The 13616-nt window shown below is 35.5% G+C and overlaps 1 protein-coding gene across 16 annotated transcripts in view; it reads left to right on the top strand.

The window, feature by feature from the left end:
• Window positions 1-13616, top strand: part of eya1 (EYA transcriptional coactivator and phosphatase 1) — a 116838-nt gene that overhangs the window by 65549 nt on the left and 37673 nt on the right. For 7 of the 16 annotated variants that reach the window (XM_015353774.2, XM_015353775.2, XM_015353777.2 and 4 more), the window contains 6 exons: window positions 4147-4197; window positions 5944-6071; window positions 7153-7218; window positions 9038-9115; window positions 11920-11986; window positions 12344-12489. In XM_015353774.2, coding sequence (XP_015209260.1) covers window positions 5948-6071; window positions 7153-7218; window positions 9038-9115; window positions 11920-11986; window positions 12344-12489 — 481 coding nt within the window. In that variant the 5' untranslated portion in view covers window positions 4147-4197; window positions 5944-5947. The remainder of the gene's footprint in view (window positions 1-4146; window positions 4198-5943; window positions 6072-7152; window positions 7219-9037; window positions 9116-11919; window positions 11987-12343; window positions 12490-13616) is intronic. The other 9 variants (XM_015353781.2, XM_069191566.1, XM_015353782.2 and 6 more) reach the window with 4 other exon arrangements.

Genomic DNA, 13616 nt, shown 5'->3' with positions numbered 1-13616 from the left:
CCATTATTTCACACAATAAGCCTGTTTATCTAATTAACTGATAATGAGTTGCCTGATTTGGATTGTTTACTTACTGTATTTGTTTAAATAAGACCTTCATTGGAGTGAATTAAGCTTTTCTTGATAAGCTGCCATGCAAGCACTGCTCTTGTTGCTGTGTGTTTGCTATAGCCCCGGTGCATTCCGTATGTGTGCGGCCGAGGCCTTTCAGAGCTGAAAATTGTGCTCGGTGAAAGACACAGAAGGCTAATTGATACTGCCCAGCTCTGCTGTTTATTAGAAAGAGACAGAGGAGAGGAAACCCCAATGCCCATTCTGAGTGATTAGCGAGGTGAGTTGTTGACTAAATACAGAAGTGTGTTATTTTGTTAACATGGTGCTGTTTGTCTCTGGAATATGTTACTGAAAGAAGAGGAGATGAGGGCTCAGCATCTCAGATAATCTTTGCAATCTTTCCCCCCTCACAATACTTCTTATTTAAGAATTTGCTTTTTATCCATTTATTCATTAAAGCTTTTAAAACCGATCAACCTTGATGCGCTGTAGTTTAAACACAAGAACTACGGCATAGTTTTCTGTGAAATTTCTTACTCCCTGGGGTTTCTTTAAATTTTCTTCTTCTGTGTAAACTAAGTTTTAGCAAAATTGAGAGAATGAAGAATCACATTTTTTTTGTTCAATTCTTCTGTTTCTAATGAGAGCAATGTGAATATGTTCTGTTTCATTGGTTTTGTGGAGTAGTATGTATTTCATAGACGAAAACGCTTTAATGTGCTGTTTCTCCAAAAAGGATATGCTTCAGTACATACCTAGCACATGGAATGATGAAAACAGTATGCATGGGCTCTCCTATCCTATGGTCCTCGTTATTCTTTTGAATTTTATTTGAAATTGAAGTTTGGCATTTAATAAGATCCAAAATACTTGGAATGAAGCATTGTTCTTTAAATTTTAAAGCAGCTTTTCTGTTTACAACAGTGCAACTCTGGCTTTATGTTTTGGGCTTTTCATTTTATAACGAAGCAGAAAAAAAAAGCCTTTTTCATTTTTTCAATGAATGACTGCGGTAGGGAGAATGTGATAAAATGTGTACCTTAAATCTTGTTTGATGGGCTCTCAAAGTGAGCTTGCCTTCTGGAAATAATTTTGAGGGTTGAAGAGCACAGTATTAACAGATTTAATGTAGCTATTCAGTGGATTGCTGGAGCACTATGTCAGATTTAACAAAATGAGGGAGACAAATTGTACATCAACAAACCACACATCTGTGAAGAATTACACTTTTAATTAAAGAGAAGTGAAAATCGAAAACTGTCATTTTATCATTCATTGTGTGATTTATTTAAAATTGAATTGAATTATCTGTTGAGGGAACTATTTACTAATTACCATTGAATGCTTCCAAAGATCATTTAAATTTATCATTATGCTGCACTCATAAAAAAAAATATTTTATGAACTATGTCATCCAAATCAAAGTCTTATTTTTATTAGTTTATGCTATTTAAGAGGAAATGGTTCAATTATAACCATATGAATAAATGTAAATTTGTGTTGATGCAATTTGTGTTGTTGTAGTTTTTTTTCAAGAGAATTAATCATTTTCTACAACTTTGTTTAGCTAGATGACAGAGATAATAATGACATCTTTTTTAACAAACGTAATTTTGTCTACAGTATATTATCTGTTGCGTTTTGACTGTAACTTGTTTTGCCCCTTAAAAATAATTGTCATAGCAGTATTCATGGTTAATTCTGATACGCAGATAAAAAGAAACAAGTGAAGTGTAGCATTTTGTAAACTGTGACTAATTCCACTCACATCTGTGTCCAATTGTTGTCTGCATCTACATTCTTTGTGAGTAGATTTATTTTTCCTGGGCCACCATGTGGATTCAGCTGACCAGCTTAAGTGAGGATTAGTTGTTTTAAAGTTATTTTGATTAAAGCGTTGTTTTTTAAACCTAGTAACACACAACACATGGTTTGCATAATCTATAAAACTCAAAGGAATACGTTCTCTATGGCCTATAAAATTAAAAGCCTGTAAAACTGGAGTAAAGGAATTGAGAGAGGATGCCAGTGGACAGTACATTATAGTAAATTTTCTTTTTAAGCTATATTCTATAAGCTTTCCTTGATAAATTATTCTGGATATACTATTAAAGAGAGGTGTTTTCCTGATGTTAAAATTGTGTAACTACCTGTATTATAGATAACTAACCTTTGTTTTGCTTCTAATGCACAAGGTAAAAAAAAGCTACTGTAAGCCTTGTCTACATTTTAATTATTTTTCCAGTGCTTTTTGAATACTTTATTACACAAAGGACTCAGTTAATTGCTACTGTGAAAAAAAAGCATGTGGCTTTTCAGCTTTGGCAAGTCTTAGGGTTTTTGCAGTTTAGAAATGATTAGAAAAACGACCACTGTACAGGTGAATAAATGGTTTGGCGTGCAGAGTAAAGGCATGTTACTCTACCAGCATACTGGAGATCATGAATGTTAAAAGCCTTATGATATTTGCTAATGGAAATGCGCAGGTCTTAAAACAAGTAAAGCGAAGCGGTGAGCAAACAGAGAGAAGTGAAGAGTGTTTGGCTTTTTTTTGATGACACTTAGAATGCTCTATCGTGCTTGGCTTTGTTCTGCGATCATCAAAGAGAAGTCAGTTCAGGTTGAATTGAAATGCACATCAAAGATGCTGAATACAGACTTTTAAACAATAAATATTAAGCTGTGCAGGAGAAGGGCTCGTTTTTGCTTTCAAGCCTCTCTTCACCTGGTCCACATCACCTGCTGGCAGTGCGCATTGGTTGCAGTGGAACGACGGGCATCGCTACTAAGCTCAGTTCATAGCCTTTCACTGCTGAGCACAGCAGAGAATGCAGATGACTCATTAAACCTGCATATAGTGCATTCCCTGTGCCATGTTGTTTTGTTTCCTGCTGTTAAAATATATATATTTTTAATTGCATATTTGTTGCATTTGGCCTGGCGTTTTCATCCGAAAGCCAAAATGCCAAGGAGCAGGAGGCTGTTATGATATGAAAATCACCTGATCTCAGCAAAACTAACCATAATATGGCATAATAACTATCTTAAAATGGCCGAATGGGAGGAAAAGGAAAAGAAAGGTAGTGTTTAAACCCGGGACCATATTCAGAAAAACTTTACCATGGTACACAGTGTACTACTGTTTTTTTTAATAAAAGATTTTAGATAATAACAATTATAATGAACGGAAGAGCCATATGATTTACTTCTTCTGCTGAATTTGACATCTTTCAGTCAGGAATTCTTTCTGTGTGGAATTTGATATTACTTCACGTCTGGCTAATTTAATGTGCCGGAGACTGTTTTACAACATACAGAAAAAGAAAACTACTGTACCCAAAATTGACAAATGTGAATTGCAAAAATGATAACATTTTTTTTTTAAACCCTGTGGTTCAGCAATTTCTTGCACCACAGTCCTCCGTTTTTCTTTTGTTGTTGTAGTGAACATCTACTATATATATTTTTTTGGGGGGGGACTACCTTTTGAAAAATTGCTATCTCAATTCCAGTGGCCCCAAAAAAAAAAATGATCCCGTTCCCTTCGCACTGTCCTCCTGCAGACCCGAACTGAGACAGGTCTGTGGGAGCAAGCCGTGGTGACCATTAGAAACTGTCAGTGTTCGGAGAGAGGGAGTGGAGATATATTTCAGATAGTGTCAATTGCAGATGAAAGATCGCTGAAGATGCTAGGGGTGTTCTGCTTGAGTTGCTTTTGTTCAACAAGTTCATTTTCCAGCAGCTACCTTTTCCAGGCATCCCTTCCTGCTTACCTTGGCTAAGCTGCTTTGCATGTTGATTGGGGGAGGGTTAATCCAGTTTGCAGCTGTCGTAGGCCAATGATGAATCACCTTCCCGTCATTTGGCTGCTTTCCCCTGACTTGGGGAGGAGGAAAGACCTGAAGAAGGAAACAGCAGTAGAGGGTTTAACCTAGAGACAATGTGCCTCTGTGTTCCAGGGTCTCCCCTGTTCCTATTCTGTTAGAGAGTAATAATAATGTTTTCTCAGACAATGTCTATTGTGGCATGGATGGACCTGGACAGTGACACCAAGCTAAAATAACAAGGAGTTATATTGTTTCTACTTGGCAGGTGAAAAAAAAGATACAGTGATTCAGATGCTTCTGATCCATCCAGTTCCAGGTAAGAACACTGCTGGTATTATGCCAATGGCACTATTAAGCAGGAAGCATTGTTGATCGAAGTACATAGTGAACTCTAAAACCTAATGAACTGCATTTACCGGCAAAGTATACGTGAACTGAAAAACGTGTTCTTCTTTTGGGTTGCAGAAAAAATACAAATCCGCTGTAGTAAATCTATTAGCAAGCAGTTTCCTTCTGCAAAAAAGTTAAATTACTAATTCAGAACTGTATTTGGTATATAATGTTTTGTATAAAGTAAGACAAAAATGAGTTAATTCAAGCACCATTGGGGATAGAAACAGAAGACCTCAAACTGGTCTCAGAGCTGTAAGGAGAATAGAAATAAGGGAATGCTTTCAAAATGTTTCGCTAAATTGACTCGCAAGAAGCAAGATTTTGATCTGCACTGCAAAAGTCAGCAGTCTAAATATGAGAGAATGATGACTTTCAGAGTTTTTAAAGCTAACCGTAGATAATAAAAATGTTTTGAAATCTGATATTCCAGATTAACTCGGGAACTTTCAGCTGATGTTATCTTTGCAATCAAAATACAGCAAAAATAGCTTTGCCATTCATTTCTCGTCTGATTAGAATGTGTGTGTTCACAAGAAAATCTATAACGTTTGGTTTGCTTTTTAAAAACACTTTCTTTAATTGGTAACAGAGACCTACACATTTTGCAATCTAATTGAAATTACTGGTACAGAAATACATACAACTATATTTCCCTCTTATTTCATTAGCGCAATTATGCGTGGAGATCATTAACAAAGACAAATGTGTGTTTGAGTTGGTGGATATGCCTTCAGTGTGTGCTGGCCTGATCCCTTTTCAATTTGACATGCATAATATAATGCAGAATACACACAAATGAGAAGATAAAATGTTTCCAATGGCCTGAGCTTCAATAGAAAGAGAAAAAAACAATTACCTAGTTTGCCAGAGCAAACAAGTGTGTTAGACATTGCTTATTCCCAGTTACTGAAGCATGGCCTCTTGCATTAACTTGAAGCAGAGGGTTTTATACAAGTGCACTGCAAATAGTATGAGTGCATTGTAAATCTGCGCTGTGAAGTTTTAATGCAAAAAAGAAATATATTATTGAGCTGTTTTCTCAAAATAATTTGCTTGTGAAATTAAAAAAAATGGTCCTCTGTAGTGTCTTGGATCATTCAGATTTGGAGGTTACAATTTGACAGCAAAGTCTTGATGTCTTCTTCTTTACATTTTGCAATGTACTATCTACATGTTCCTCAATCTACTAAATGAAATATTACTCCTTTCAGGCCTATAGATTTACTTTTAAATGTAGAGTAGATTGTTAAAGAGCCTGGAAGTTCTCCAGACCCAAAGGGTTTTAAAGTATGTTATTTTTGCATCCTGTTTGGAATGATTTAGTGCGTTTTTTGCAGGTGGTTTAAGTTTAATTTTGTACCATTTTGGTGAATTCTACATGTTTTCCCTCAAACCCGACAGGTCTTAAATTTGTGTGTGACTACGAATATATGTTGTGAAATACTAGTGCTACACGCTGTTCTTGTTACTCAGTGAATGCTCAATACTAAGACAATAAACCTTCGAAAATGACACTACATTATTAACCTTTAGCTGCAACAAAAACAAATATATAACAGAGTATTTGCTATCAGGCCCATCATTTGTTTTAAACCCACGCTGTTATTTTTTCATGTGACCCATTAATCATTTTAAACAAGAGAGTAAAAATAGCTGTGCTTTGCATCAGGTCTATGGAAATGCAGGATCTAGCCAGTCCACACAGTCGAGTAAGTGGAAGCAGTGAATCTCCTAATGGTCCAAAACTTGACAACTCGCATATCAATAACAATTCCATGACACCAAATGGCACAGAAGGTAGGTTTCTGAGATTTCTGTTTCTTCTGTTCTTTATGAATTGAGATATGTGCGTGACAGTGTACAATACAATACAATGCTACTGGTTCTTACTTTTATTCTTTAAATACTGCCTATGTTTTGTGATATGTATTACTGAATCACAGATATACTTGATTTTCAGTATCTTAATATTTTCAAATTGCTCGCCTTATCTAAGCCCTTTATATTAAGAGAATGTATTGTCCTTGCAAATTATTCGTGATCATAAATTAATTGCAAAAAAGACAACTCGGGCAGCAAGCCCGCCGGTTCAAAGGCAGTTTCATTTTGTTGTTTTTGCAGCTTTGTTGCTGTTTTTATTGTCCATTGAGTTTCACAAGCATTGGAAACAAACACCAGTTAAAAGTTTGCACTAGCTTTATAAAAGCTAACCGACTATTATTTTGAATACAGAGAATCACATCAGCTGAAGCAGACTGTTGTTTGCATAAATCTAGTAACGCAGTTCCTGATTTGCAGAGGTGATGAAGAGTTCATGAACGCTGGGGCCCTTCCACTTTTAGGTCTGAACAAGGGGGAAGACAAAATAGAAAATTTATACCAAAAAATTCCCTCCAGGAAAAGGAGAAGAAAGTGAATGTGGCTCTTGTGAATGATTTGGATGAATAATAGCTAATGTGTGTCAGAAATGTAAATGAAATGGGTGGGACTGTGAGGTGACAGTCATCCCTGCTGCCTTACAGCTTTTGGATTTTAAACCAGAGCACCTGTGTGGAGTTTGCATGGCCTCCCTGCGCCTATAGCATTTTTCTCCTATTTAGAATCAGCAAAGACATGGTGACTAGATTAGTGGCTCTGAATTGTCCTGGTGTATGACCCTACTATGGATTGGTATCCCATCTAGGGTGTAGTCCTGCCTTGCACTCTGTTCCTCTAGGATAGGCTACACAACCCTGACCCTCACTAGAGGTAAGCAGCTTTCCAAAAGTGGATAGATAAGTTGTTGTTTTTTTAGAAACTGCGATGAATGTAGGTATGTTTATCTGAAAAGCAGTGGTGTAGATTGTCATGTGTCCTTTGCAATCTTCTTTTCCCATAGGTGATAACATCACAATGCTTACCACTGCTGACTGGTTGTTAAGTTCTAGTACACAGACCACAGCAGGTTTGTGCAGTTCTGTGCAGAAATGAAAGGGCAATGCCTGGCTGTATTGAATTAATGATTGATATTTTTTATTGCAATTTTGCAATAGCCACAGTCACATTAAGCACCATTTCAAAATCTGATGATCCTGTAGGCTTACAATTGCATTCATATGACACTTATTTAGCTTTTGCTATCACAGATTTTTATGTTGATGCGAGAAAAGGCTCCGAAAAAATGTAAACATTACATTTCTAAATTTCAAGTTATATTTTAAATGAAATCTTAAAACATGTGCTACTGTTTCTACCTCAATATTGTAGTCTGATACATTTTTTGTATTGATCATATAATTACAAATAATATGATCAATTCATTTCAGCACTCTGTGTCTCTGAAAGCATGAGTATTGACTTGTACCACGTATTGCACCTTTCATTTTCAGGAGTTCAGTTTGGAACTGACTGCTGTGTGATGTTAAATATATTTAAAGCATGGTTTGAAATGTGCTGGCAGAATGATGTTCATTTGCTCAAGAATGAATGAAGTCGGAGTAAAACAGTGCACTTTTAGGTTACATTTGAAGCACTGTTTTCTCTTGTAGACACTGTTGGATGATGTGGTATTGAAATCGATATTTTATATGCAGATATTTCATGCATGCAGTGTAATGCAACATTCCTGAATATTCAGAGAGGCATGTTGATGTATATTTCAACATACTCACATCAACATGTGTTCCTCTGCGGAATGAGCATAGTAGAAACATGTTAAACATGACAGTGAATAACTCTTTTACCATGAGGGATTTAAATGGGCATGACTCCATACCCACATTTTGAATCTGCTTTCAGATTAGTCTTTCAAAAAATTCCCCTCCTGAGGTGAAATGGATTTATTTCAAAGATTTCCTGGTTATCTCAGACAGCTGCAAACTTGTCTGAGTACTTTCATTATTTTAGATTAAACAACAAGGGCACAGTACAAAAAAAAATGTAGTGTATCTCACTTTACAGACAGCAGTCAGGTACTGTACATTGTTACGATGTGGGTAAGCTAAAGAAATACACACAATGCACAAAATAACAAATGACCTCTGACCATTGATACTGTACTTTTATTTTCATTTATTTTTGTGAAACCCACAGCAATGCATCAAATTAATAATGTCAGTGTTAGAGAATCAAAGGAAAGGTTGTTTGCAGGATGCCTGTAGTGGAGAATGATGAGGAATAAAGGAGATCCTTTCAGAGTTTTAATAGCATTTAACGAATTATGCTTCAGTGTGGCACCTGACATATTTCAGTATTTGCAGGTGAAGCCCTTTAGGAATGTGTTACTGATACTCCTTAGAGACATTTGTTTTAAGAGTGTATGTGAATCACATTTGATAGGGTGATTTCACTGTAGAAAAATGGACACATGGTCTTAAATTGCAAGAAAAAAGGCATGCTGACTGAGCACAGCGCCATCTCACACCACAATGGTAAACTGTTCTTAATTATACTGTACATACACTTTAGAGATAGACAGATCTATTGCCATTGTCATTTTATTCAGACTTTCCAAGTTATGAATTCTTGCTGCTTCTGAATGAATGTCATCAACAGATTGCGCAAACCAATTAAATGTGCAATGCACACAACATATAAATGGAATAATATGCTAGGACCCCTCTGCTGTGAAAGTATTTGTGTTTGTTTTAATTGCATATGTTTGTTAGTGCACCTAAAAGAGAGGAGATTGGAACTGCTTGGCAAATAATTAAGTGCTTTAGACCTTCATAGACTGTGTGGCAGTGGATCCTATGCTGGAATAATATTTCTTTTTCTCTTTGCAGTTAAAACAGAGCCAATGAGTAGCAGCGAAATCATCACTTCTGCAGCAGACGGGTCTCTAGACAGTTTCTCAGGAACAGGTAAGGGAGGGTTTCGGCCTGCTATGGTCATGGAGAGCAACAGAGACTCACGCATCCCAAAACCACATTGTATAAAGGTCCCAGGAAGTTTGCTTCACTAGATTGTAATAGCAAAGGGAAAAAGCATCAGCTAAGCAACCAAATTATAATGTTACAACCCTTGGAATTAATAAAGGCCTGTTCAATTTGTACATAGTGACTGCCTCTTGCATTGTATCAGCAAATGATGGACCTGGCTTTTGTTCAACTGAACATCATCTTATGGCAAGTTTATTTTTTTATCACTTAGAAACTCGGGAAGGTATTGGCCAGTACTGTTGAGAAATACTGTGGAACTTGCAAGGCAGAATATTCAGAAGCTTCTCTTTGAGATACAAGCCTGTCTTTAAATCTCTAAAGTCTCTATGAGTGCCATCAGTACGCTGACAAGGGATCGAGGATTTGGAAAACCACAAATGACCCAAGAATGATTCCCCATTTGCTAAAGACAAAAACATTTTTCGATGCGAGTGAAGATTTTTAGTTTGTTGGAATTTTTGCTTGCTTAATGTGGCTTAATGTAATATTAGTGTTGTACAATAGGTTGTACAGTATGTTGTAAGAATTGGTGGGTTTATTGGAATCCTATTAGGAACTTCACAAAGGGGTGTCTTTGACATATCCCAAGTGTTAAACCCTGATAAATACTTTTTCCCCCAACTGAAACAATTATCACAGTTCTTTGTGACTCATGGTTTATGAGACCAGTAGTAAAAAGAACATTAGAAGAAATAACAGACCGCTTCTGCAAAATGTTTGATTGAGAAAGGGTGATGGTCTTCCATATGTCATATATTGTTTCATACAAATGCCGATTTAAAAATGGTAAGAAATAAACGAACTTTTGCAGAAAGCTGAAAAAAAAAACACATTCACATGACCATTCAAATATTTCTCTCGGCATCTCTGACTAGTGCGACGTAAAACTGCAAAAGGCCATGCTTGACATATTTTAAAAAACTGTTTCAGAAATTAAACCATCCATGCCGGTTTTTCTGTTGCATTTCACTTATTTTATTACCACAAATGATTAACTGTGGCCTTCACTGGGATACTAATCCATGCTACTGTACGACACTGAGCTTCAGCAAAGTTAAAGAGAAAAAGCTATGCCATCAAATGCTTGCTGATGGTCAATTAATAATACACATATTAAATGTACTTCAGGGTAAGCAGTGTACAGTATTCACCCAGGGGAATAAAACCTTTTTCTTTTTAGACTGCATGAATTGTTAATAGACTAGTAATGATTTTATCACATATCTACAAAAGGAAATTTTAACCCAATACATATCGCTAGTTGTTAGAGTTTCTAATACTGTGTTTTTAAATTACAGCTTATTTTCTTTATTATTTCCATTTAAACAATGTAGGATATCTCTCAGGGTAACTACGACACAAATAAGTTAATGATGTTGTCATGTCTTTTTTATTTTCTACAAAAAGTCTTTGATGTGTTTCTTCTTTACATTTGGATTACAATAAATACATTGCCTATTGCCTTTCTGGGTAGCAGAAATAATATGTGATCTGTTTCAATAGAATTTTCATTACTTAAACTGTTTAAAGTTTTTTCTGATGGCTTTACTTTCCTGTCACAATATCCTTTTGTTTTTTCTTTTTAAAGTGTTCTTCTAGAAATTAAAACGGCTGTGGGTTTAGAGCAAAAAGACCTCAAATATATTTTTTAGTTATTTAGTTGTCAATGCAATTATGTTTTCAGTTACAGTACATGTAATGAAATCAACACAGTTGTGCAATCAGAGCGGATTAAGGCACATAAAACTTCTTTTCACAAGAAATTAATCTCAGTGTTGCTCCCAAACACCTAATGTTGTGATACTTCATGAAAAAAGAGTGAATTTATTGGATAACTTTTTTTTGTTCATTTATTAAATAAAGGACCAGAACATACCAAAAAGGACTGCATAACCTCTAAAAATGCATTATTCATATTTTAAAAAGAAAAGGGGGGATATTTTATGATGATTTCCAAAGATATAAATAATGTAATAGTATTTATTTTAATGTACAGTAATAACTAATTCCAGTGACTGTGAATATAATATTAAACATACTGTTAAGGTTCATTTTAGTTGTAAAAACTGAAGAATTTTCAGTAACCTTTTTATAACATTAATTGTCTTCAAATTAGGCTTTTGAAATATTACATGATCTTTTTAAATTTTATTTCTTCTTTTTATTCAAGTTGCAAAAAGCAAGAATTTCTTCTCAGTTCTTTGATAAAAGAGCATTTTGCGGTCTGATCATATCTGCCTTTTCTGTTTTAATTTAAAGTGGATATTGCAGCATGTTATTACAGAAAGGAGTCAAAGACACTTTGTGTTTCATGCTGTAGAATTTGTTATCTGAAGAGGTTATCTTTAATTACTGTTGTCACTTTTTTAGCAGTGCTGCTTTAGATGTACACAGCGAACGTAGTATCTCATTCTACTGTATAATGAGTCTTTCTCACTGAATTTACTCATTGTGTTTCCATGAAGGGTTTCTATGGCAGTTATAAGTATTCCAGAAGAGTATGTTTGTTAGTTACAAAGTCAGCAGAAACATGAAAGCATTACCTGATTATTTTATTTCATTACCACACTTCATTTTTAACCCAAACGAAGGTTACAGAAATAAATAGAGTAGCGCAACATAATTACTGTTTCCTTGGAATCCAGAAGTTCTGTTGGCAAAAAATAATATTTACCTTATTTTTTAACGTTTAAATATGTGCTTGCTTTTTTTTAAACTCTCTTCAGCTATTGGAACCAGTGGCTTCAGCCCAAGACAAACTCACCAGTTCTCCCCACAGATCTATCCTTCCAAGTAAGGCTTCTTTTATTTTTCTTTGAAAAAATAAGCATCATCCAACTTAATTTAGGGCCCTAATTAGATCCTTCTGTTATATCTGGATTTTCAACTGGCTTTGTTTGTATGGATGTCTGCGACTCACATATTCCAAAATCTGTTGTAATTATTATCTTGCAAAAAATTTCCTCTGCGATTTATTATTCTTTCGCAGTATGTACTAGAGCCGGGATTGCTATCTTTTTTAATTCAGCTGAGCATTTATATTCAAGTAGCAGAAGTACAGTAAATTTGTCAGTTAGCAAACGTACTGTAGCAGCATGGTTTTGCTCTAATTCATGGCCTTTGTTTTTCTCTGTCGTTTCTGAAAAATAGCAGACCGTATCCACATATTCTTCCTACCCCTTCATCACAAACTATGGCTGCATATGGGCAGACGCAGTACACCACAGGAATGCAACCAACAACGGCTTATACTACCTATCCTCAGCCAGGGCAGCCTTATGGAATTCCAGCTTATGGTAATTATAAAGCAAAAGGAAGATAATCGTCATGTTTAAGATTCACACTAATAATGCTGGTAACCATATATCAGATATTGGCATATATGCATTTTACATGAGAAGATAATGGCTTCTGACTTTTGGCAAAGGTTCTTGAGCTCCTATAGTTACAGTAGGTGTCGAAGGCTTGTTGTTTAAAGAATAAAATGCTGAATTTAAAAAAAATGCCATTTGACTGCCGTACACAGAGTGATCTGGGTGTTCTTTGCTGAAAATGAGACCACCTTCCCAATAAATTATTACAGATGGGGAAAAAGGAAAAGAAAAGGGTCTAATTTTTATCAGTGATCTGTTTGCTGAAACTGTGAGCTGTGCCAAACAAAACAGACCAGATCTGAAATTCTCAAATTGTTAAAGTAGGTTCAGGCCTGTCTTGGAAAAGAGACGTCAGTGGAATTGCCTCATAAGCTGTGTACATGTGTACAATATGTGGAAACTCCAGACACCCTGATAGATGATTGAAAATGTTAATCTGGATATCATAGGTGATATCATAGGTCTGTAGAAGATGACTCGCCTCTTTTGGATTCGGTGTATTTTGAAATGTTCTCATCAAAATGTAATTCTACTGTGGAGATACATAAATGTATAATAATCCACATTATAAAATCCATTTGATACAGCTTTTAAAATTCCTTGAATTGCTGAAATAAAATCACTTCGTATCGACTAATCCACATCTTTTTTCTACGCAATACAATTATTATTTATAATATACAGTATCTAATTTTGGTACAATGGCGTAGCCTTAACCAAGATTATGTTCCTGAATAGAATGTGAAGCCAAGCTTAGTCACAGCAAATGAGAACCACATTATTCAAATCCCTATTGTTTCAAGTAACATGAAGCATTTTAATCATGTACAATTAAAACCTGCACAGTTTGTTCCAGAATTATGCAGCACTAATGTTCCAGCCACACCTAGTTCACAAAGATTGAAAAAAGTGATATAATATCCGCCCCCAAAAATCATTCCTTCGATTTCAATTTTCACATCTTCGCTGTGCTACAGTATGTCACTGTGCATCTTTCACGTTCTGGAGCTCATGAAAAAAGCTTCCTGTTTCTAAGAATGTCCATAGCT

This window comes from Lepisosteus oculatus, chromosome 6 (assembly GCF_040954835.1).
Source record: "Lepisosteus oculatus isolate fLepOcu1 chromosome 6, fLepOcu1.hap2, whole genome shotgun sequence".
Lineage (NCBI taxonomy): Eukaryota > Metazoa > Chordata > Actinopteri > Semionotiformes > Lepisosteidae > Lepisosteus > Lepisosteus oculatus.
The sequence above is the reverse complement of the archived record's forward strand: the minus strand, read 5'-3'. Positions and strand labels throughout refer to the sequence as shown.